Source organism: Heloderma suspectum, chromosome 5 (genome assembly GCF_057233095.1).
Source record: "Heloderma suspectum isolate Gila_16-S chromosome 5, 16-S_ref, whole genome shotgun sequence".
Taxonomy (NCBI): domain Eukaryota; kingdom Metazoa; phylum Chordata; class Lepidosauria; order Squamata; family Helodermatidae; genus Heloderma; species Heloderma suspectum.
The window spans coordinates 181,038,505-181,065,150 of NC_139462.1; the positions used below are offsets into that span (position 1 = coordinate 181,038,505).

Genomic DNA, 26,646 nt, shown 5'->3' on the forward strand with positions numbered 1-26,646 from the left:
TTTCTGGAGATGCCAGAGATCAAACCTGAGACCTTCTGCATGCAAAGCATGTGCTCTACCACTGAGCTACAACTGTAAAACAGTGCCTCCAGATCCCAACCCAGACACCTGATCCAGAAATATTATATTATAGGATCCTGGGAACATCCAAGAAATTACAGGCCAGTTAGCTTTACAGTCTGTTCTGATAAACTGATGGAAAGCATTATTACATACAAAGTTATAACACATATCGAAGGATGTCTTCCTGAAGAAAAATCAGCATGGGAAGTCCTGTCTCACTAACATTTTAAAGTTATTTGAGAGTGTCAACAAGCATGTGAATAGGGGTGATCTGGCAGACATTATATATGTGATCTTTCACAAAGCTTTTCACCTGAGTAAATTTAGCAGTCATTGGATAAGAGGACAGGTCTTTGTATGGATTGGCACCACTTCTGAAAAGGCTGTATTTCTAGGTGTCCTGTATTGTGCCTGCCTTTTTCTACCATGGGCCTAATAGAAGCTTGAAGTAAGGGTAGAGAGATTTAGAGCAACAAAATGGGTGTGTGTGTGTGTGTGTGTGTGTGAGAGAGAGAGAGAGAGAGAGAGAGAGAGAGAGAGAGATTAAGGGCGCAATCCTATGTACTACACCCTTGCCATTCAGAAGCCCCTAAACTCAGGGGCTTCTAAGATTCCTGTGCCCTGTCGGGCTAAAGCTGCCAGGGCAGGAGGAGCAGCAGAGGTGATCTACATTTCCATGGCCTCCCATCTCCTGTTTTATGCTAGATCAGTTTTTCAGTCCATCTATTGAGGGTGCTTCGGAGGGGGAGAGGAGCAGGCTGGAGGAGGCTCGGGATAACTTGCATCCTGGTCTCTCCAGTCTCCTCCCTGCCCACAAGAATGGCCCCTTTCCTCCACCTCCGAGGTCACTTTTCTGACCTCAGAGAAACAGCCAGCATGGTTCTTTCTGCGCCAGCTGCAAGGGGGAGAGATCTGGGGTTGGATTTCTGATTCCCCTTTCCAGGTCGGAGCAATGTCTCCGTCCTCAGAGGGATTTCCCAAGCCATCCTGTGGTCCCTGGGATGCTTGCCCTGGGACTATAGGTTGAGGAGGAGGAGGATGAAGATTTATTACATTTCTATACTGCCCCATAGCCGAAGCTCTCTGGGCGGTTTACAGAAGTTAAAACATTAAAATACAATGTAAAAGCCATTTACATAAAAGCACACAGACAATATACATAAACAACATATAACTAAAAGCAACTTTGAATAGTCAGTCATAAATAAAGACACATCTAGGACCAGTTAAAACTCATCATGTGCTGCTAACTGCCTGGGAAAAGAGATAAGTCTTAACCTGGTGCCGAAAAGATAACACTGTTGGTGCCAGGCAGACCTCATCAGGGAGCTCATTCCACAGATAGGGGGCAACCACTGAGAAAGCCGTCTCCGTCATTGCCATTCCGAGTTTCCCTTGGAGGAGGCACCCAAAGGAGGACCTTAGATTGCTCTCTAAACAGGTTAGTTCTTTATGCATGCATCCAATAGAACAAAAAGAGACTTTAGCCTGCCTGTTTTCCATAATCATATGAGAATTTGACAATGGGTGTCTATCTATGCCTTGCAACATGAGCCAATGAACCAATCAATATCCTACAGGTCAGAGACAAAGCCTGTCAAAGGGAAAAGCCAATCAAGGATGTTTATGCTAGCATGAGGCTTCCGTTCCCCATGTTAATAGAGGATGATTCAAACTGCCAGGAAGAGGAAGACTTTTACTTGACACCCTTCCAATGAACAACAATGCTGATTAATATATCAATTGAGTTGGTATTCCAGGAAAGGAAAAGCAGTCTGACCAGTTTCCTCCAAAGAATTTGCAGGTATTTTAAGGTTGATTGGGCAATAGATGGAAGGGGCTGGGTGGAAAGCAAGGTGGGGTTTTTGGTGGTGACAGTCAAGAAGAAGAATTACATACTCTTTTGCTGTTTTTTTGGGATGTGAAAATGGAGTTTTGCCCTTTTAAAAATCAAAGCTAGCAATGAGAGCAGGTGTAGCCTAGGGCAGCATTTCTCAAACAGTGGGCCAGGGACCACCAATTGGCCTCAGCAGTGCAGCCTTCTTGCTTGCCCACCCCACAGCCTTTTGGCTGGACCAATACAGCAAGAGCAGCTGCCGGCATGCACAGTGCATAGGCATGCATGGAGGCAGGAATTGCATAGATGGGCATAGCATGGAAGGGGAAAGGAAGAGAAAGGAGGAAAAGGAAAGAGGAACGGATGAAAGACAGACAGAGTGGCCAGCCAAGTGTGAAAGAAGTGGGAGAAAGAATAAGGAGGTGAAAAGGACAGATGGACTGAGTGAGAGATAAAGGAGAAACACCAGGGGTGGCTGCTGCACATTATGGCCATGCAATGGCCACCTCAGAAGAACAAGCTGGCATTGGGCAGTAGCACCAGGAACTAGAGACCCTGTGTGTGCGCGCATGCGCGCACAACTGCACAAATGAGAAGGTGCTGATGGGGAGAATATAGAACTGCATAAAGGGTAGGAATAGTCAGGCACCTGCTAAGGGCCCATACCTCATCAAGGGGCCCACTCACAAGAGACCCCTGGAGTTGCTCCTCTTTCTTCACCTCCTTCTTCCTTTTCAAAATCTGTGTTACATCAGTTGTTTTCTGGGCCTCTGGTATGGAGATTGATTTTTAAGGACTGGATACATATTTTTGTTAGAAGACCAGTAATTTCCCATTTGAGTTCCTTAAGAAATTTCTGGTGGACACTATCTGAACCCTGTGTTTTGTTAATTTTAAATTTTCAGTAAGGCTTAGAATGTCATCTCAGTTCCTCAGACTCCTTTCTGTAAACCTCAGGGGGCACTATAGGAAATGTAATTGGTGGCCTGGCACCAGGAAGAAGGCTCCACTCATGCACAGCTGTCCAAGTGTGCTGACACCGTGCCTGGGTCTAACAGCAGCTTCTGGGGGCACAATTTATATTGGGCAAATGTTGCAAGGGGAAAAGATTACCTACCTCTCCTGTGGCTGTTTTAAAAGTAAACCCAGGTAGACACATACCCACAAGCACGCACGCACGCACACACACACACACACACACACACACATCAGGAGATAAAATGTGAGATCCCTCATGTCTGTTTTGGCCATAGCAGTATTCTTTGAGCCTGATTCTTCTGTCACTTAGAAGGTTGTTGATCAGCAGTATGTGAAAATTGATGACATTCTATCTATTTGACAGAGAGGAAAACTAAACCTGCTAAGTCTGTACCAAAATGACAGCTTTCCCCAGCCTGGTGCCCTCCAGATGTTTTGACTACAACCCCCAGCATGCTTGATAAGTGTGCTGGCTGGGACTGATGGGAATTGAAGTCCAAAACATCTGGAGGGCAACCAGGTTGGGGAAGGCTGCAGAATTATATTTCCTAGTTCAGTTTAATTAAACATAATTCTGCACTTCTTGACCTTGCTTGTTTTTTAAATTTTTCCCTGCATTAGTTCTTATTTCTTATTTAATACAGAAGCACTGAAGTTTTTTGTATGGTGTGTTGAAAGACTCCATCTGTTATAGCTGGAAGCTTAAATAAACAAAACTATACTGCATAAGTATCCAAAGACCTATAACATTTGACACTGACCTGTTGTATTAAAACTTTTATTGCCACACTTGGGCCTCAGTTATGCATGTATAATCCACAGTTGGGCAATACTTTTATTAGGACCAGCCAAACTGACACAAAATAGTGAGCAAGCGTTCAAAATGTATGTATAAAAAAGCCATGGAAGTTTTTATAACATGATAAGCTGGTGGACAGATAAGAGGTGATAATGAGAAAATATGAAAGTAGGTTTTAAAAAGCAAGTTGTAGATTTAACTGGCAACCAATTTATTCAGCCAATTAGCGCAAATAAAAATGTATATGAATTCTTGCAAAAATACTCATTACTTGTATTCTGTGCAAAGCATTACAATTGAATTATTCCCCTTCATTTCAGTAAGTACAGTATGTGTGTGTGTGAGAGAGAGGGAAGGAAGGACAGAGGAATGAGTTCCACCTTAAGATAATAATCCTAACAAGGAGACACCCAGGTCAGGATGAGCGTTATAAGCATGTTGCAACTTTTCTGCTTGTGTGTTATATATTAAATTGGACAAATAATGAATCATCCAATCCTTACTAATCTTCAAAAATGCATCTTAGGTGTATGCAGAAGATTAATGCATAATATCTTAAATCTTCAGGGCATTTTTGTGTACAATAAATTATATACAAACACTTTTGATTTGTGCACAATCAGTACAATATATGACAATTTTTAGAAAGACAGTAATGTATTTTTAAAAAAATCTTTTTAATTTAGCCTTTTAAGAGAGCCATCCTATAGCCAGTAGACACTGGCTAGGGGGCCATAGGTTTGTTCTGTTTCTGGGAACCAAGGTCAGAGCCAGGGCTCTGACCTTGGTTTTCAGAAACCACACTCCCTGCCTCCTCCCCCTCATAGCCAGCATGGTTCTCTCCACATCAGCAGCATCTCCGTGCTCGAAAATGGAAGCCCACAAGCTGGACATGAGTACAACAGCATCCTCCCACTTGTGTTCCCTAGCTACTAGTGTACAGGGGCATAATGTCTCCAATACTGGAGGTAATATATAACCAGAATGACAAGGAGCCATTGATAGTCTTATCCTCCATGAATTTGTCTAATCCCCTTTTAAACCCATCCAAGTTGATGGCTACCACTACATCTTGTGGTAGTGAATTCCATAGTTTTAACTGTGTGCTGTGTGAAGAAGTATTTCCTTTTATCTGTCCTGAATCTCCTATCATTAATGGAATGACCCAGGTTCTAGTATTACATGAGAGAGAGAGAGAGAGAGAGAGAGAGATCTCCCTATCCACTTTCTCCACACCATGCATGATTTTGTACACATCTATCCCGTCTTCCATGCTCACCTTGTTCCTAAGCTAAATAGTCCCCAATATTGAACCTTTCCCCATAGGGGACTTGCTCCAGCTCCTTGATCATTTTAGTTGCCCTTTTCTGCACCTATTCCAACTCTGCTATATCCTTTCTGAGGTGCAGTGACCACAACTGTACATAGTATTCAAAGTGTCGTCACACCATAGATTTGTATAAGGGCAGTATGATCGGCACTTTTATTTTTAATTTCTTTCCTAATTATGTCCAACATGTAATTTGCCTTTTTCACAGCCACTGGACACCAGATCAACATTTTCATTAAGCTTTCCATTGCAACTTCAAGATCTCCTTCTTGGTCAGTCACCACCAGCTCGAATCCCATCAGTGTATATGTGAAGTTGAGATATTTTTGCCCCAATGTACAACACTTTACATTGCCTACATTGAACCACATTTGCCATTTTAATGCCCATTCTCCCAGTTTGGAGAGATCCTTTCAGAGCTTTTTGCAATCCATTTTTGTTTGAATCACCTGAAATAATTTGGTGTCATCTCCGAACTTCGCCAACTCACTGCTCACTCCCAGGTCGTTTATGAACAAGTTGAAAAGCATTAGTCCCAACACAGATACTTGTTGTACCCCACTGTTTACATCCCTCCATTGGGAGAAGTTACCATTTATTCCTACTCTCTGCTTTCTGTTCTTTAAACAGTTACTGATCCATAAGATGACCTCTCCTCTTATTCCTAGGGTCTCCAACGTGAGTCCCATAGGCCCATGGACACTCTCTTGGCACCAGTCAGGCACCCTGCACTATCTACCAAACTATCTAGATGATGCATGACATCCACAACCTTCACTGTACAGTGACAAGGACATATGCCAGATCAGTGACTGGGTTCACACAACACAATAACCCACATTCAAAGTTGAGTACGGGTTGAGTGTGGGTTGTTATTGAACTGTGGGTTGACGGTGAAATGTAGGTTGTTGTGTTGTCTGAACCCAGCTGCGTTAACAATCAGAAACAACCCATGAAGAGAACTCATGGTTTGTTGTTGGGTTGTGAACTGTGGGTTGTTTGTAATTTGTTATTACGACTGAGTTCAGACAACACAACCACCCACATTTCAACAGCAACCCACAGTTCATCACGTTGCGTGAACCCAGTCACTGCTATAGTCTTAATAACAATAATGTTGATATCATAGTTGCAGTAGTAGCAGTAGTAATGCTGTCTCATTAATAATAATAACAATTGCTGGGATCTTTCATCCTGCATAGTAATGGGATGCACCTATCCCTTGCATAGCACTCCCCTCTTCTATTTATCTACTTTGTGTCACCTCCTGCCAATCTAACTTGCCTCACAGGGTTGTTGGAAATATAAATAGGAATGGTGAAGTATTGAAGAGTACTATCCAAATGGATAATGATAATAATTTGATTAAAACGATAAAGAACCTTATGATACCTTAAACTTTAAGTCTTAAAGATTACCAGATTGCTTGTGACATAAACTTTTGTGGACTAGAGCCCACTTCTTTTGAAGAGTCTTTAGTTTATGAAGTTTAAGCCTCAATAAATCTGTTAGGCTGCAATCCTATACACACTTACCTCAGAGTAACTCTCATAAAAAAAAAAAAGACTGGGATTTGAATTAGGATTGCGCTGTCAGTCATTAACGAGCCTCAAGCCTCTCCCCACTCTTTTTGTTGCAACGGACGACTAATACGGCTGGCTCTCTGGAATTAGTTAACGTAATTCTAGTAATTTGGAATCAGGCTAACGATTTTGTGAAACCTGGGGCTACGAAGAGAGGACAGGCGAGATTCATCACTGCGTGGGCACCCTGACCTACCGGGACAAAAGAGCCTCACCTCCTCTGACCCCCGCAGATCCCGATTGTAGTCTTTATTGTCAATCAGATGATGACGGCACAAGTGAAATCCCGCCCCTCAAGCATTTTCTCCGAACACGCGCCTGTCCGCTGGTACCTCATCTCCGTGCGTGAAGCGGGGCAGCCCCACCCCTTTGAGAAAGAAAAAGAAGGCGGGACCTGTTAGAGTTCCCGCCCCCCTGTAGAGCTTCTATTGGTATCGTAGATGGTTCTGGCGTCACGATTGGCTTTCCTTTTTAGCCACTCGAGAATCAACCCTGCTGGGCGGCGCAGGCATCTGTCGTTCTCTGAGTCCCTCTGCCAGTCACTCAGGCGGGCAGTCTTTCCCCTGCACTTTTGCTGGTTCTCCCAAGCAAGTAACGCCGAGCTCGGGGAAGGGAAGAAGAATAGCCGCAGCTCCCGTTAGGAATGTGCCCAGTGGAGCCGGAGAGGCGCTAGCTCGACGAGGGGTGAGTCTGGACAATGGGCGTTGAGGGAACTTCCTTTCCTGACGAAAAGATAAAAAAAAGAGGATATATATTTTTAAATCGTTGGTTGGTTGGTTTTTCCGTTGGGACGGTTGGAAGGAACAGGCGGTTGAGTAACGTCTGCCTGTGGGGGGGGGGCGCGAGGCGCGTTTCCTTTCTCCTCGGGAGGTCGCAGGTTCGAGCCCCTCCCCCTTCCCCGAGGAAGTTGTCCTTTTCGACCCCCCCCATCCTTCCTTCCTCCCCACCCCCTTTTCTCTCCTTTTGGGAAAGGCGGGGATAAGGAAAAAGGAGAACGAGGGAGCCGTAAAGCGGGGTTTGGGGAGCGTCTGCTGCCGCCCTCTAGTCCCGACCTGAGGAGACAACGGGATGCGCGGGCAACTGGGGGGGGAGCGGGGGCGGGGCGGGGCGGGCTGGGGAAGCGGAGGAGGGGGCGTGTGTTTTATCGAGCCCCTCATGCTTGCGTGGGGCTGGAGGAGGGGGTGGGGGGCCCGGCGGCGGCGGGGGGACGGCCGATATGGACTCGGGCATTCAGGCTCAACTCCAGCTTGCCACGGCCAGGAGGTCGGCTCGGGATAGTTTAGTTCTCAGCGCCGCCTGCTCCGACCTCGGAGCTTTGCACTCCAGTCCTCTGCTTTAATAACTTGAAAGCGAGCTCCACTGAAGCCGGTGGGGCTGCCTTCGGAGGGCAGGCGTAGCGCCGGATGGCATAAGATGAACGTGCGAGCCGAGCCTGCTCCGAGCACGGCCGCCGCTGCCGCCGTCTCCTTGCCCAGCACGTTCCAGAGGAGGGTTACAGCAAGAACAGTAACAAAAAAAGGCTCGTGTCGCCTTTCAAGTGGGCTTTCAGGCCTCGAAAGTTTATGCCGCAACATATCTATTAATCTTTATGAAGCGGCAAGATTTTTGTTTCATTTTGTATTGTGGTTTTTGTGTGTACCTTGTGCTCAGGGGCAAGTAGAAAAACTGTTACAGAACTTCCAGACGGGTAGCTGAGTTAGTCTGTTGCAGGAAAAACAGTCATGCGGGTCATTGAAGACAAACTGATTTATTGTAACGTGAACTTTCTTGGGCTAGAGTCCACTTCTTCAGATGCATGAAGGGGGATCATCAGGTGCCATTTATACACACATATAGGGGCATGGGGGGGGTGCGTGGAGGTGGATGTGGATTTTACGAACACCTACTTGATTTTACGGTGTCCTGCCACTTACAGAATCCACGCAGCCCCATAGCCCTTTACTGGGTGTAGATATGGTTGAAGGCATGGAGGGTTCCTAAAAAGAGTTTTACCCAAGCAATCAAAGTTAATTTGCCTCGAGGGCATATTTATTCAAAAATTAAATTGTATGCAAGTTGGGTTTCTGCGAAAGAGATTAAGGAAGACTGTGAAACTGCCCACATGTGGTTTATCCTTTAGATCCCACATTATTAATAAAGTGATTAACTGTGAATGTATGCTGTTAAAATAGTTTGTAACAGGTAATGGTAGCATTAAGTTTCTGAAAGATGAGAGTTACACTGTCACCATCTTTTTAAAAACATCATTAATAATCATTAATTTTTTAAATATCATTCTGGCTTTGGCTGTTCCTGCTGTTTTCATTTGGATTACTCAGGATACTGGCTTTCATCTTATTTTCCTTTCATGGGTTGTTACCATGCATTTAAAAATCTAGGTATCAAAAGAAATGATTTCCTATCAAAACTGGTTTACCTTCTCAAATGCCAATTGGGAATTGCTCTCAAGTACTCATGTCTTTCCTTTTAAATTCTTGTAAGTTTACATGCTCAGTGAAGGTCATGTCTTGAAATCTGATGTTGGTGTCTTCAGAGTAAGAAGACTACCTTCCTTTAATCCCTTTATTACATCTAAATCTGCTCATGTAAGTTTGTGATCTGAAGGTAGCGGGTAAATTGAGGGAATTTGTCACAATAGGTTTTCCAATCTGCTTAACGGGTTCAGGCACATGTTTTGAGTTGCAATCTTTAAATCTCTGTTTAGTCAGAAACCACTGTTCAGACTTTTCTCTCTTTGTGCAATCTTAAAAGCATGGCATTTTCCCTTACCAATGGGGGCTTTGATTACAATGAGTACTGTGAAGGTGTCCTTAGGGGCTCTCAAGGACATTCTGGATTTTAGCGTGGGTCTCCCCAGTCCTAGTCTGAGATTCTAACTGCTGCACCATGCTGTTTTTCTACAGTAGTGTGAAAAACAAATAAGCCTTGACAGAATGTTCTTGAGAGTCCCTAGGGATGCCTTCACATTCCTCATAATCAAGAGTATTCTATAGTCCAATATGAGGTGGATCATATCAATTGCCATAGGGAATAAATACCCCCAAACTCAGCTTAATTACCATTTAAAATGGTTTTGGGGGACAGAGAGGGCACTAATATGTTTACAGGTCAATCCTACCATCCTTTCAGCAGTTGCCAGCATAACATAAGCAACAGTAAAGTCAAAAGCACAAAAATATCTGTAGAATCAAGAGACAATATATGACCATTTACAGATGTGCCTATAGCATCCCTGGCAACTCTGTTGCTACCCACCAATCACATAATTGTGCATCTAAGATGCCCCACATTAGTCATGCATGGAAGGTACCAATCTACATGGGACAACAGTGTAAATGTCATAATAATACTACCTTACCCAGTTCACCCGTTCCATGTACAATGCACAGATATACTGCCAGGAAGAAACCAGAGTGCCTCCATGGCTCAGTGGGGAGGAGGACAACAACTTGTAGGAACCAAATTTACTGGGTCACACCTCAAACGGGGTTTAAATTGCCAAATGGAACCAGCAGCAGAGCAACAGCAAAGCATGGTAGCAGCATACAAACATCCCCTTTGCTGTTTGCAAAAAGGCCCTGGCCAGGCAAGGGACGAAGGACTGCTAATCCCATTGCAACAGATTGCCAGCTACAGAACCCTATACATAGGGGAGGCTTGTGTGTGGAACCCCAAAGCTATAACTTACTAGCAGAGTTTGAGTCCTGCTATGGGGCCTTTTACCCCACACTGTTCAGAAATCACGGTCATTTAATAAAATCTACTGTCATCTGGGGTTTCCTCTGATTAATTTGTTAATTTGCACAGTCTCTTGTTGGCACAAGGTTATAATATTGCAAGGAGAGAATAAGCCCCGTGGAGCATAGAATTCCTCCTGAGCTATGCTCCTTCCCTGCCATGTCTGTGTTCTGCCTCCTCTTCCCTCTCTACCCCTACTTGTCCCTAGCAGTCTTTTCCAGTGCAGGAGTGTTGCTATGGTATTGTAAATTCACTGCACCAGGGTATCTTTGGACTCTGCCAGTGCATGGGGATGGCACTACCCAGGAGGCATAACTTCGAGGTAAGATGTCAGGTTTGTAAAAATTGTGAAAACAACTGCTCTGAGCATAAAATTGTGTCCCCCAAACTCACTAACCTAGTCTATTTCATTGTTTATGTTACAACTCCACTTACTGTAGTATACTGCTGCCACACAAGAGACAGAAGTGTAAAAGGAACTTTGTGCAGTTTACTATAACTATGTAAAAATATTTAGTGTTCTGATTTAAGTTATCTACATGTGTTCCCCAGACTTTGATTCGTGCTATCATTTTGCTACTAGTCATAATGTACCATGTAAAACTAACAATAAAGCAATGAATTTGCTGTTTGTATTTATACAGACTCTTCTATTTGTTTTGATTTCAATTCAGTTTTTTCAGTTGGTATTGAAATTTGACTCTAAAGGAATATATTCTGCCACTAAAAATGTGTGGATTATTTTTTTTATAAAATTGCTTCCAGCAAAATCTTATCAGAGAAGTTCAAATGTTGCAGGGTTGCACTTGAAAAACATAGACCATGATACTTCTGTTGATTTGTTTGGCTCTATAGTAGTCTTTAGTCATGCTTTGATCCTGTGCTGAAAATCTTATTTAGTAGAAGAATATACAAGTTTTGCTAATTCACTAATGTCTGTAGTCTTTCTTTAAAATATACAATCTTGGAATATTACACTTAGGGAGCAATGCTATGGCCGCTAGACAGCCATAGGATATCTGGGTTTCCGGGAACCAACCTCTCCCCCACTTCCACACTGCCTTGGAGGCAGCACGGAACAGCCCTGTGCCCGTGAGAGGAGTGTGGAGTGGCCGAAAAGGGGCGCTCCGGCGCGGGGAAGGTGGAAATGCCTGTACGACAAATCCAGTGTACAGCAGCCTCCTCCTCTGCTCAGCCCTTCCTCAGCTAGACTGTCTAACTGAAAATGCAGGGCAGGAGAAGCACGGAGGGAACGATCCCCTCCGTGCTTCTCCTGCCCTGCATTGGATAGGCCACCTCCAAGTTCGGAGGTGGCTGTCTGTCTGAATAGGATTGTGCCCTTAATTGTTTTTTCCCTATATTTATTATCTGGAACTTTTAATCAGGGATGTCATTGCATTTAGTACCGTATATATGAAGTATATATTGACCACCTAACTGAAGTCTGTATGCCACAAATCCTCCCCATTTCTTTGTAAGAATCCCCAAAGATGTAATGTTTGTGGAATTTATGTACAGGAATTCAACATTACAAGTATCTCATCCATGTGAATCACACTCTGATTAAATTAATCTAACACTAAGATCATTTATTGTCAAGCATTTAATCTTTTAGAAGTAGTCTGCATACAGTTTAAAACAAGATCTAATCATCTGACTATATGAACAAGATGAAGCTCTTTAAGAATATATAGTCGGTAGCGTGAACACATTTTAATGATATTTAAGTCTCTTTGTAAAATCTTAAGATTTTACATATGTATGTTCCTGATATTTGAAATATTTGTATTTGGAAACTTCTCCTTAGCATATGTACTTATATTTCTGATGGCTCTGCTAAATGGTATGGTTTCCTTTGCTAAACACATTTGTATAATTATTTCCATACCAGATCTCTAAAATATCAGGATCAGGACCCCTTTCATTCATTGCTGTACAACACATGCCTACAAGAGAACATTTCCTTAATAATGACAAATTTTGCAGTGAATCTTGTGGATGGTAAAACAACAAGGTTGTTGTTGTACCTTCCATAACTCAGATTTTAACATTGTAAACGCGGAGCAGAGGGAATAACTTTTCTGGGTTCTTGTAATGCATTATATTATTCAAAAGCATATGGTGCATATCCTCATCTTTCTGTGGGAGGTTAGTGCATCCTACCTAGTTGATAAAGAAACTGCTCTCAATTAGGAATTGGTTTACAAATGACTAGAAGTTGATGTGCTTTCATTTGAGAAGGGACAGAGAAATCCTATTTTACTGTTCTGTAGCTGCTCCAGATTGTAGGAGCAAGTCCTGTGAGGCAGGCCTGAGAGAAACTGATCTGCCTAATTGTCTTTAAAAGCAAGGGGAAATATTGTTGCAGCTCTTGCTTGCATAGAACTGTAGTGTAGAAACTTCAGAATGGGGCAAAAAGGGTAAATGATTGCCCTGCCCTGTCTCTTCCTCTTCTGTTTCACCCCCCCCCCACACACACACCCCACCCCCAGTCCTCCACATGACATTTTTGTGCTGAAAAAACAGCACTGGTTGTAGGGATGATGGGGCCAGCACCAGTGCATGGAAAAAGCAGATTTTTGGCCTTGGAACTTCTGAGCTCAGTTCTTTTCTCCTGTTCCCATTTCTCCATGTCAGGTTTCTAAATGGCTAACACGATTGTGATGAATGTCCATTTCTTGCAAGTGGCAAAGTAGGGAATCTTTCCATTTTACTTTCAAGTTTGCAGATGATTGATGCTGTAATCCCTACATACTTACTAGGGAATAAGACCCATTTAGCTCAGTAGGGTTTACTACTGAATAGACATATATGAGATTGCACTATAACACAGCTAATCCAGGAAATTACAGGCTGGTTAGCTTAACATATGTTCCTATTAAATCGGTTGAGCATTATTAAAGGACAAGCCCTACTGAAAAATAATCAGTATGGCTTCTGCAAAGGTAAGTCCTGTCTGACTCACCTAGTAGATTTCTTTGAATGTGTCAATAACATGTGGACAGGGGTGATCCTGTAGGCAGTGTTTACTTGGACTTCCAAAAGGCTTAGCAATCGTGGAATACAAGGAGCGGTCCTCCTATGGATCAGTAACTGGTTAAAGAACAGAAATGAGAGAGTAGGAATAAATGGTAGTTCTCCCAATAGAGGAATATAAATAGTGGGATCCCACAGGGTTCTGTAATGGGTCCAGTGCTTAAATGATCTGTAATTGGGAGTGAGTAGTGAGGTGGCTAAGACTGCAGATAAAAGGAAGTACTACTTCACACAATGCACAGTTAAAGTATGGAATTCACAGCCACAAGATGTAGTGATGGCCACCAATTTGGATGGATTTAAAAGGGGATTGGACACATTCCTGAAGGAGAAGGCTATCAATGGCTACTAGTCCTGTTGGCTGTATGCTACCTCCAGTATCAGAGGCAGTATGCCTATGTACACCAGTTGCTGGGGAATATGAGTGGGAGGGTACTGTTGCACTCATATCCTGCTTGTGGGTTTCCCAAAGGCAGCTGGTTGGCCACTAAGTCAACAGAATGCTGGACTAGATAGACCTTGGTCTGATCCAACATCACTATTCTTATGTTCTTGACCAAACGGCTTAGTAATATGTTTTGTGGGCTCCTTCGTAAGGCATGTATTTCTTAAGTCCGCCATTACTAAGCCATGTTTGTTGTAAAAATATGGTTCCGATGTTTGCACAGCTGACCTTTTAATGGAGCCCCAGAGTCCCATTATGACTAGAGATAGCTATAGTCACAAGTGAAAATTGAATCAAAAATAGAAAAAACCTTTCAAACAAAGAATTTGGGGAAAGCCAAGTGTGATCATTCTTATAAATGTAAGTTGTATATTGCATAAAATGAGAAGGAGACGACCGCACCCAACTTCTGCTTTTTTTGTTCCCGAAGCAGCGTTCTTAGGGGCTGTTTTATAAACAAGCCTGTTGTGTCCCTCTGGAATGTGGTACTGTTTAGATTTCTAGGCAATTTTACAAGCATTGGGCAGATTTGGCTTTCATATGTTTGCTTTGCCTGTTAATTATTTTAAGGACAATAAAATGATATGGTAATATGCAACATGTGGTGCACGTTCCACCCACATTGGGGTGGGAATAGGTTTTCTGCAACTGTCACCCATTTGTCCAGTGGGTGTGGGAAGATGGAACTCTCCAAAGAATTTCAGTTTAGAACCAAACTATGTTATGTTAATTGCATAGCATGTAGCTGAGGGTTACTTTTTTATGTACTCTGGTGCATGTGGCCCTGATTTGGATCTGGACCATCCACAGGGGAGAATTGTTGATTTATTTAATAGATTTATATAGCACAGATCATATTTAAAAATATCTCTAAGCTGTTTGGAAAATTACCCCCCCCCATGTTTCCTTTCCAAAAATCTCCCCCCCAGTTGGCAGGGGGCATTGACAAAAAAGTCTCCATGGATCCAAATGGAGACTTTTTTCTTAATGGGGGGGGAGGGAACTTCATGCGTAGTGGGTGGAAGTTTAATTCTCCCTTCCCGGTGTGTGGTGGGCCCAGTCCTAATTGGGGCCATGTGTGCTTATTAGAGTAAGTATTTTATTTATTAGAGTAAATAGTTAGTCCTCGGCTACACACTACATGATTAGCGTAGTATTACTTTGGCTCTGTGTTTCTGTGTTGTACTCTTTGAAATTGTGTTGGTTTTTCCTTTTTCTACTTTGTAAAATACAGGATATTACTATATTTAACAGATGGTATGAATTTTCAGATGATTTAATATAGCAATATTTGACATCCAAATGATAGTTTCAAGATAAATATGAAATTCCCTCTTCTCTCTCCTCCCTCCACCACTTCTGCACCATTTCCTTATTCAGTTTTAGCACAGATTTACATAATTAGCACATTTATTAAAATATGAATAATTGGAAACAATATAATTATTTTTAGGTACTGATCTTAGGTCACTTAAGGCCCTTTCGCACAAAGCGTGAAGGAGCAATGGGCTCGAGTCTTTAGCCATTACCCTTGCATTGCATGGGTTCTACATGAAAGCCTCTACATGTACACCTCAGTGCTTAGAGGTTTCACCGGATTCTAAAGCCCTATGCAATCCATGCATAGATATCTATATGCAAAGGCTTCCCCACTTGCACATCCATGTTCAATGTTAATGCACAGAATATTAACTGGAACTAGGATGAGTAAACAGGAGAAATTGGTTGCCTGCAGACAGCATTCATTGTTTGATACGGTCCTTAGAGAGAAAAGGTGTTACATTTGACTAGTAATCTTTAAAGCAGAAAGCTGACCTTTCAATTAAAAATGTCACATGGTTTGAATCCGTATGTATTCCGGCTTGAACCGCTAAAACTGTGCTGTTCCACAGCATCCTGCTGTTGACCCTGGATGGATGTTTGCTTCTGCAGTGTATGAACTTTGTGTCTCTTGTGGATTGTGCATAAATAATTAATCTGGCAAAATTAATAGTGCTATTTAACATAATGCAAGACAAAGCCTTTCAGTTATCTTGCTATATATCTTGCATTGATTGGCACAAAATAAATTCAGTTTTATTTCAGAATAAGTAGATTTAAAAACTATGGCTGTATTCCTCAATAAAGTCCAGTGTTGTTCCCCTGGGGTTACGCTTGAGGGTCTCAGCCTGATCTTCCATCAGTATTTCTTCATCTAATAATAGAACGGTAAATGATTATCTTGTTTAGTGAACCAAACTACACTGATATAGAAAAAAATAGTTTGCTATTGCTAGCATTTTTGAGGAGCCAAGAATACATGCCTTCACATTTGTGTTGTGTTCAGTTTCATACCAGAACTTGTGAAGTGTCTCTAGAACTACCTTTTTGTGTGTATGTCACATGTTTTCCCTGAACAGCAAACCTGGTTGGATTGGGCTTGGTATTCTAAAGGAGCAACAAAGGATAGGACAGGGGAGAGGTAAATATCCTGGTTGTCAAACTGCTGCAGTAACAGCCAATTGCTAGATCACAAATAACATAGAATAAGTGAACATGGCATTGAAATTCTGCAGTCTGATACGATTGTTCAGATTATAGAACAGGTGTTAAAATAGTGCAGCATTGTTCTAGTTTAAAATAAAAAAATAGAAAAAGAGATGAAGAATACAGTAAAAATGTTGGTATAAAATTATATGGAGAGAAAATAATAGATTTATTCAACTTAAACAGCAGATGAGAGCAAGGTCTAGGAGTATTATAAAGTATGTGAACAAGAAATTGATTATCCCTGCTGATATACAAGAATTATAGTCATCCTATGGGGATACAGTACGAATGATTACCTAGAAATATGTATACAGAAAGTGATCAATATTTTTCTCTCAGAACTTAGGTGGGGCTCAGCTTGTGAAACTGGCTGAAGCAATAAGCTGACATCATAGTTGTACCACAAAAACATTGCTGCTTTAAATAATACAGTGTTAGTTTCTTGAAAAGGTCGTGGTTGGGTGACTCATACTCTTTATACACCATGCTATAATGATGGTACTTCGAGAGAGAGATTTTGCCTTCATCACTTGAAAGAGATGTGCACTGTGGATTTTAAAGCTAGCTTCTGCCTTTGTAAATTCTTATCAGTAGAGAGTAGAAAATGCTTAGAGCATTCCAAGGAGCTACTTGATAAGGTTCAAAAAGTTTTACTTACCATCTTAAATACAATTCTTCGTAATTGAAAAAATATTAAAGTGTATTTGGTGTTCTTCAATGAGTCACTTGTTCTCTGTAGTTTATAAATACACTCTTGTCTGGAGTTCTTGGTTTCTGTACTGTCTTGACAGCTCAAGGGCTGATGCTTTCTGGGCTTCTGAAAATGTGTTACCCTTTCTCTCTTGTTTCTTCCCCTCCCCATGCTACAACTGGAATAAAGTAGGCAAAATTGCACAGATATGTTCATATTAGTTGGATATGTAGCAGAACTTCAGCAAAAATGTATGTGTTCTATTAGTTTTATTTTTAAAAAGTTCTCGTTTTCTTGATGAACTGGGATTGGGGCTCATGGAGAAAGTGGAGAGAGGACTCTGTAAAGTCATGCGGCATCAACCAGAGACTTGCAGACTAGCTAGTTTCTGTGTCCACATCCAGTACAACTCTTATACAGTCCCATTTTCTTTTAGCATTCAGAAAGTGCACTTTACTGTGGAGGACATATTTTTTCACATTTATAAAAGTTGTCCTTGTTACTCCTCACATCCCCCACAGTTCCCCGAACTATCAACTTGCTCTCTGGGTTTCTCTGTGAGCAAGGATGAAAGTGAGAAATTCTTGCAGATTAGATCTGTTGATGTGGATGACTCCAAATCCAACCTCTGAGAGAAGGGAGACAAGGAAAACCAGCTTATTTGTTTAATAGTCCAAATACACATGGATTCTTGCTTTATCCTATGTCTTCATGAGAATAAAGCTGGCCAACAGGTTGCACTTAAATTTAAAGGGGGATGTCATAGGCATGCATCAGTGATGTGATTTGTCTAATCTGTGTGGTAAATATTTTTTAAAGTTGTATCCCATGCTTGATTAATCTTTTACCATAAGGATGGTAAAAACTGAAAACAAATGAGTAGTCCCATGAATGTCACTGAGTCTTACCTGTTTTGTTTGGGTAGTGTGAATTTCTCCCAGGTAACTTGCACATTTCCGTATGTATACAACTTACACCTGCAATATGCAGCTGGTAGCTAGGAATGCATCATTTTGCATGTTGAGTGCTCTTAAACACAGCGCTAAAAGGATTGGACTGAGTTCCAAAAACTTTAACAAAAGTCAAAGTACATATTGATTGGTGGTTCTACCTTCTTCATGTCTCACCTCTTTGAGTTTTAGTGGGCTTACTCCCATTGCAATTGTTGAGTATTCTCACTTTCTCATATCTGGGAGCCAGCATGGTGTAGTGGCTAGAGTGTTAGACTGGGAACTGGGAGATCTGGGTTCTAGTCCCCACTCAGCCATGGAAGCTCACTGGGTGACTTTGGGCCAGTCACAGACACTCAGTCCAACCTACCTCACAGGGTTGTTGTTGTGAGGATAAAATGGAGAGGAGAAGGTAAGCCGCCTTGGGTTCCTTGCAAGAGGAAAAAAAGGCGGGATATAAATGAAATAAATAAATATGTATGTAACTGTAATTTGTCAAGCATGGACAACATACGGCTATAAGCAGATGCATTTGTATGCAGCCTGTGATCATTTGAATTTTGAGAATCTCAGCATGTCCCCTTGTACATAGAAAATAAAAGATGGCCGCAGCGTTCCCAGATATTCTAGAGAATAGGAAATGTATTGTTGAAATCCAGTCTTATGGTGTGCTGACTCAAGATTTCGACCTTTAGTAGACACCAGTACCAACATGCACAGTTAACCTTCCTGGCTTGAGAGGCAGAGTTAGTGATGATGATGCTTATTGAACTGGAAATGCCACACTAATCTTACTGTTGGCAGGGGAATATCTTCGTTTCTGGACCTTAGAATATATGAGTTCAGATATTGGTGAACTGGTGTTATCCTAAACATTCAAATGTTTTTTAAGAAAATGTGCTCGAGCTGGAGATCTGCTGGTCTTTAGTTAGCTATAGGTTTGCCCTGTTTGGCTGTTTTGACACTCCAGCATCTGATGAGAAGGGAATTTCACTGATACATATAACTAGGAATAGAATAAACACTTTCAGCATAATGCTATATATCTATCCTTCAGTGTTTCTAGTTTTGCAGAAAGCAAGTGTATTGGACAATAAACACACCTTTCCCCCCAAATCTTTAGGTTGAAGATTTCAGAATAAATGTTGGAAGATGTTGGCTGTGGACACAGGGGTTGTGGAAGAATGGTTATCAGAATTCAAGGTAATGTGGTTTCTTAAAAATCCATATTGATGATCAAGAATTAAATGCTGGCTCTACTGGAGATGGTAGCTAGCACGATGTGGGTACATGTTGGACTAGAACTGGGAGACCCAGGTTCAAGATCCTTGCTCAGTTATGAAACTCATTGGGTGACCTTGGCCTAGACCAGTCACACACACGCACGACCTATCTTACCTCCACAGGGATGTTGTGAGGGTAAAATGGGTGGGGGGTGGAAAACCATGTCCCCCCCTTTAACCCTCGCAACAAAGTGGGAGGAAAGGTGGGATGTAATTTTAATGAAATAGAGATGTGTTAATAATTACCATTCTGCTGCAAGTATTAGATCTTGAAATACAAATGGGTTAAAACCCAGTGCAACTCCAAAGTTGTAAAGGATAAATTACTGAATGTTGATTTGAATTACAGGCTTGGTGTTTTGATAAGATTATGTTACATTATAATTTATATGTTGCTTTTCAGCAAGTGGCTCCCAAGGCAGCTTGAAAAAAAAGGTTAAAAATACAAATAAAAGCAATATAACGATCTTGGTTGTAGACACAGGAACTGTAAAAGAATGGTTATCAGGAGTCCAGTTTACACAGGCATAAGTTGCCTGTTGTGTGCCACAAAATGGCACGAAGAATTGTAGGCAAAATAAAAAAACATAAAATTGTAGCCAAAATAAAGAACATAAATAGAAAGACAAAATAAAAACATGCGAAAAGCAATGTGCTACTGAAGTATTCTTTAATTATTATTTTTTACTCTTCTTGGATTCTCTGCATGGTCCCACTTTTGGGACTATACTCAACTATGCAGTCATGTGGGCTGTAGCATTCCCTCCCTCCCCCAATTGTTTGTAACTAGTGACGAGAAGTGGGAATGGAACTACTTCCCTTCCTGTGCAGTTCCTGTTTAACAGCTGCTGATTCATCAGCAACACTAGTGTATTCTGTTTGGGATTCTAATTTCTGGTAAAATAGGATCTTAGTTTTTATGTATTAGTCTTTTAGAATAGTTATAGGGAAATAATTACTTTCCTCAGGTTAACAGTTAGATTCTGGCTCTGATGAGTCAACAGTCTTAACGTTCCTGGGTGATATGTTTTGTCAAACCACAGGTGAGTTAGATTAATCCATTTGAGAAGTATAAGGAGTGCTGAACTGAAATTCCTGCTTTAGGGAGCAATCCTATCGGGATAGGCGGCCATCTCCAAACTTGGAGGCAACCGCCCATCCAATGCAGGGTGGGCGGAGCACCGAGGGGATCTTCGCCTCCGCATTCTGGCCACCCTGTGTTCATGGCTAGACAGCCAATTTCAGCTGTCTATCTGCGGGACTTCGGAGTGGGGGGGGGCGCATGACACATAGGAAGTGTCGTACTGGCACTCCCCACCCCTCCCTGCCCCCAGGAATGCTCCCTTTTGCTCTGCTCTGTGCTGCTCATCTGAGTGTGAAGCCCAGGGACAAGCTGCTCTGCCTACAAGGCCGGGCAGGGAGGTGGTTTTACAAGAACTGACCTTGGATTGTGGGCTCTGAGGTCAGTTCCCAGGAACTGAACAATCCTATAGCCATCTAGCCACTGTCTAGTGGCCATAGGATTGCTCCCTTAGTTTTAAGGAGAGGATACTGACTCTGATAGTCTGAATTCACTATTACTGCCTTCTTTGGTTCTCTTGTGTTTAAATGAGGAAGAAAAAGCAAAGATATGGGTTAAGATCTGGTCTGTATTTGCATTGCTTGTGAGCAGCCCTACTGCTAAGCAAGTGGATGGACTACATGTTCTGTGAATCCTTTCCAACGGAGGTTTCATTTCTCATCCTTTAGATTAATAGTCTGCTTTTGTTGCCTGCTTTTAAGAACTTAGAGTTAGTATCCTTTCCTGTAGATGTCCTCCCTTGATTGAGGTCAGCTGAAGACCTTTTCTTTCTAAACCTCTGGAGGGCTTCCTTGAAATGACTGAAATAAAATCCATCCTTTCAGAGGGAGCAGCTAGGGGTTGAAAGCAACTTTAATGTACTTAAGTGAAGCACTGACAAGAGTGGCTGAAATTGCAGCCTTTCCTACATATGTTTACCTCACCCCTTTTATAAATTTTGTCCTTATCTGCTTCTGGTGGGTTATACATTTGCCTTGCTTGGTCCTGTTCTTCCGATACAGCATACTTACTGCCCAGACTTCTATCATAAATCCATAGCATGATGCCTGAGGACAGGGTTGTTTGTGGATGCCTCATGGCTTGTATGGTATAACTGAAACTTTTTGCCTGCCAGGGGAACACTCCATCAGGACAGAAACAATTCAGGGTAGATCTTTGCCGGGGTAACACTCTATAGGAAAATGTCTGCCTTGGAAGGAACAAAATAAAGAAGGAAAGAGAAAGGAAATCCAGGAATAGAGAGAAACTGGGTTCATGTGACACACCAACCAACAATGGTTTGTTTTCCAGAACAAACCATCATTGGTTAGTGTGTCCTCTGAACCTGGATCGTGCTTCTCGGGGGATGTTTTTTCCCAAAGAACTTGCCCTGAGAACCCACAGTCTACAGTAGGGGTTTTACTCACGGTGGGTTGGCATGTCGTCCAGACCCAGACATACCAACCCGTTGTGGGTAAAGGGTATCGGGCAGCGAGCTGCTCAGCAAGAGCAGCAGAAACCCCTGCTGCTCTTGCCCAGCAGGGCTGTGATCTCCGCCAAGTCACTGCCTGTGCCTTTTCCCTTTGCTTGTGAAAACCCTGTGATGGTGCCCAAATAGCACCTTGGAGGGGCTATCACCCACCCTCACTGATCCCCTCTGCTCGGCCCCAATCATGATCACAATTGGGGTCAGATCTGTTTTAAATTTTTTATTTTCCCAGTGCCATTTTTGTGCAAAAAAGGGCCCAGGAATTTTTTTTCACAATTCCCTGTGCCCAGGGAATGTGCGCAAAATTCCCCCCTCCCTTCCTGCACCCTTGTATGTTGAGAACATACAGGGGTGCAGATGAGGAAATCCCATGTCTAGTGCCTGGCATGCCTTTTTGGGGGCGCTGGGCACTCCGTTCCCCTTTCCCTGAATGATTGTTCTCATGGCTTAGCTTTGGGCAGCTGTCAAGACCAAGCCACGAGAATGATAATTAGGGTGAAACTGGGACAAACCTCTTTTTTTGGGAAGGTGGGGAGGATGGGTGGCCAAATAGGGGACCCCCTCAGGTGTTGCTCCACCACGGGTGTTGCTCCACCACGGCACCACGGGTGTTGCTCCACCACAAACCTCAGATGTTGCTCCACCACGGCAGAAATGGGGAACTTGGGGATAAGTGGGTATTTTTAACCCCTTTTCCTCCACTCTGCTGGGTTGTGGGAAAAGGGTTAAAAATGCCCACTTACCTCCAGGTTGCCCAGTAATGCCATGGTGGAGCAAGACCCCAAAGGTTCCCCCGCATTCGCCCTCCCTCTTTTCCATAAACAAAGAGGTTCATCCCCAGTTTGCGGAAAAGATCATTGGCACAGCTTGAATTTTGACACTGACAGCTGTCTGTTTCAAAAGTCAAGCTGCGAGACAGATCATTACAGAGAGGGGCAAAAGCATCCTGTTTCCTTTGAAGATGTGGGCAGGCCAGTATGGGGAGGTTTGGGAGGGAGTGTCCACACTCGTCCTGCCCCTCCACTGTACAGCCTTGCTTTCAACCCTGGCTACCTGTCGCTGAGCACTACCTTTGGAGTAGGGAAGGCTACTGCTAGCAAAATCTTCAGGAGACGACGCACGTTCTGAATGAGCTGTGCCTCGCAGATGTCATAAAGGTGGGTGCTGAGAGAAGGAACATCCAGGGTTTCCGTGAACTGGGGTTCTCCTGGGCTGCGGGGGCTCTGGATTCCTCACATGTGCATATCTTACCCCCACCAGGGAGAGCTAACAAGTTCTACAGCCATGCTTTTACAGCACGGTTCTGCACGCACTTGTTGATTCAAAAAAAGAAGACAGGGACATTTACACTGGGTTATTGGGGAGAAGCCATGACACAGCTATCTTTTGGAATTTGCCTTTGGCAGACAAGCTTGCCATGGGAAGATTCTTCACCAGCAACCCGCCCCCCCCCCCCCCATGGTAAATGGCCTGCCCATGTGCCTCCTCATTCTCAATGACCAGGCCTTTGCACTTCAACCGTGGCTTATGGTGCTGTACCGGGCGCCTAGAATGACAAAATAGAAGAACTTCGACTACTACCACAGCTGTGCTTGACTCCCCATAGAGTGAATGTTTGGCCACTTAAAGGTGCAGTGTTGCTCCCTGTACACCAGAGCTTTCCATACTTTTTGTGTTGGTGACACACTTTTTAGACATGCATCATTTCGTGACCCGTTATAAGAGATACGGACACATACATAAATTGTAATAACGAAATGTATGGGGATACAACATATCTCATGAAAACCTTTCATTTATATTTTTAAAAATATATGATTTGTAAGATAATAACATACATTGTTGTCATTTATGAGTAACAGTATGTAAATATGTGCAAGAATTTTAAAAAGTTGAATAACACCAATAACTACTTACCATTTCCAGGTCCAGGTAGGAGCTCAGCTGCAAAAACACATGAAGTAGAGAAGCAAAAGTCCAACAAAAATGGTGTAAATATATATGTCTCACTACAAGGCTATACTGTTGTAAATATTTTCAATGCCTATGTCCAGAGTCCAGTTCCAGCACGCTCCAGTGGTACACTGCCAGTGGGTGGTTAATCCATAATTACAGCAGAGTAAAAATAAATGGCAGAAATCAACTGAGCTCCGTTCCGACTGGCCAAGATGGCGGACGGCCTGCTCGGTGCAGTCCCAGGTGGCGTTTCCACCTGTGTGTTACTTTGGCCTGGCCGCGCGGCAGTGCGGTACAGAAGTCCGCGAAGGGTACACCTGAAACCACGTAGGGCTGGTGGCCGCTGCCACTTCTCCACGCCAGTGTCGGCTGAGCTCTGCTACCAGGGCAGTGCCTCCCTTCCCCTCTCTTCGCCCCGGACCTCTACCTTTATGGGGAGCGCAAGCTTGAAGCTCCTCACCTGCCCGGCGCAGCCCTCCCTGCTCTGGGGGCGTCCAGAGGGCCGTTGTTCTCCCCCACTGCTTTGTAGCCGCACCGAGGACGTGGGGAAGCCTCTCGCCCGAGCTGATTGCAAATTGCTCGACTAATCGCTCTGCTAACTTCGAATTCTCCACACTCCTCGTGCAGCCAGCGTTACCACACTCCTCGCCGTACCACTCCAATACCGCCAATCACGTGCGTCCTGCATCAAGACGCCACGTGATCCTAAAGCAGCTAATGTTAAAGCACCTAAGCCTTAGCAGCTAAGCTGCTTTAACATTAGCTGGTTTAGGAAGTTCTGGGGGAGGGACCAAGCGAAGCAAACGTGAGTAAGGGAACTCCGCGGTGCCCTTCTGCACAATTTTCACGCGACACACCTACACACTGCCAGCGACACACTAATGTGTCGCGACACACACTTTGGGAAGCTCTGCTGTACACACTTCTGGATGTGGAGAAAGACCTCATTCTAGGTGTGATTGTTGTCTGCTGCATCCTGTACAACATCTGTGAGTCAAGGGGGGATGTGCTCTTTCAGGGCAACCCCAACCTTCCAGGACCAGGAGCTGAAAACAACAATTGCCATTGATAGGTGGGGGAATGAGCCCCCACCACTTTCCCTGAATCCAGCATCCAAATCAGCAACTTGGGAGGAAGCTAGAAATGTCCACTCCATAATCTCCGAGTGGATCTGGACCCATTACCGGCTAGTGTACCATTGCTAATGATTTAAAACTAAGGACTTTCCCATCAGCCAATGCTATTCTTGTAGGAGTTAGGTAGATGCGAGCATCCCTCCCGCTCCCATATAAGCATCCCTCCCCTCTAAGCATCTGTAGAAGCATAGCATTCCCTCCTTAAGCTCCCCCCTATAGTCATCAGTACCCCTCATGCAAGTGCTTTCTGAAGAAAACACAGATTTGTAGCTCTTGTAATGAAGGGTTTTCTTGTGGGAAAACATTGGTTGGTAGGGGGGAGGAGGGAAGCTTCAGTAGGAAAACGACTTGGGAAGTCAGGCCGCAGGGTGGGAATGTGTGGGATGGGGGGCGGCAGCAACAGAACCCACACTGCATAGCTTGTTCACTGGGTTGGTTTAGTGTGTTGTGTGAACACGCCCAGAAATTCACATTAAATCAACATGTGAATTCAGTAAATTTTTTAAGCGTTATTGGTTGTTTTATTTTTTCTTAACCTGGTTTAAATGTTTAATGAAAATATTATTCTTAGTGAGCTTTCTTGTATTTTTTAATTTTTTTCCTCCATTTGAAGGACTGTGGACTATTAATAAACTTGATAGTGATGTGCTATAAAATATAAAGCCTACATACAAAAAACAGAACTTTCAAAAGAAAGATGACAGGGCAGCACAATCCAATGTATGTTTACTCAATGTAAGTCTCTCAGTTTCCTTGTCTGATTAGATCGTTTGCATGACTATCTAATGATAAGATGAAATATTAGGCATAACAATTTGTCAGGGTAGTGGTAAGTGTCGTTTTAAATTAAACTGCAGAAATATAGGGCGGGTTCGCATGATCACGGGGGTAAAAGAAGCCATCGTGGCTTCTCCTGCTACATGCGGTGTGCATGCCAATTGTTTGCATAATTCCCCGCACTGCAGCATGGGTTGACATGTCTTCCGAACCTGACGCACAGCGGGGGTGGCTTCCTACCCACTCTACAACCCGTGAGATGCAGTAGGGGTTGTAGGGTGGATATGAAGCCACCTTCGATGTGCACCGGGTTTGAACAACATGCCAAACCACGTGAGAGCAGGGGGAGCAGCCATGATGGGTTCTTTTACTGCCGTGATCATGTGAACCCAGGCATAGAATACTTGACTTTTATTTGAGGCTTTTCTCCTCGAGAAATACAGCTTAAAATGCTAGGTAAAGTACCTTCTCTGTAGAAGGGGGAAGAAGTTTTTTTTAAAATTACAAGAACATTGTATATTGGTTAACCATGTATGTTTAATGTTTTCTGTTAGACAGTGCCAGAAGCATCTATACTGAGCTATGCTAAAAATCTGAAAGACAAGAGCTCTCTGGTTTCATCTCTTTATAAAGTTATTCAAGACCCACAGAGTGAGGTTGGTAAATATATTCCAAATTATAATTGGTGCTGGAATAAATCTTGGAATAAACTGTGCATATGGATGGAGTGACAGGAAATATGGAATATGCACCACCCAAAATCCCATTCCCTGCTTCAAGGTATCTTATTTTAGGCCGTCTTGGTGCTTTAGATTTCTGTAGTTACTACTCCTGCATATTCTAACTTTTCTACATAGGAATAAAGACTAGAAACTTGATTTTTAAAAAGTAACCTTTGCTCTCAGTTAGTGGCCAGACTAGATGTGAAGTTAAATTCATCTTTGCATGTGCACAATTTAACCCCCC

At 43.0% G+C, this 26,646-nt stretch overlaps 1 protein-coding gene across 10 annotated transcripts in view; it reads left to right on the top strand.

The window, feature by feature from the left end:
* The first annotated feature begins 1,331 nt into the window (after positions 1–1,331).
* HYCC1 (hyccin PI4KA lipid kinase complex subunit 1) overlaps positions 1,332–26,646 on the top strand; it is a 68,363-nt gene continuing 43,048 nt past the window's right edge. Inside the window, exons 1-6 of one of the 10 annotated variants that reach the window (XM_084858574.1) lie at positions 1,332–1,504; positions 5,216–5,279; positions 7,066–7,274; positions 19,103–19,182; positions 23,738–23,802; positions 26,235–26,336. In XM_084858574.1, coding sequence (XP_084714700.1) covers positions 19,122–19,182; positions 23,738–23,802; positions 26,235–26,336 — 228 coding nt within the window. In that variant the 5' untranslated portion in view covers positions 1,332–1,504; positions 5,216–5,279; positions 7,066–7,274; positions 19,103–19,121. The other 9 variants (XM_084858575.1, XM_084858578.1, XM_084858579.1 and 6 more) reach the window with 9 other exon arrangements.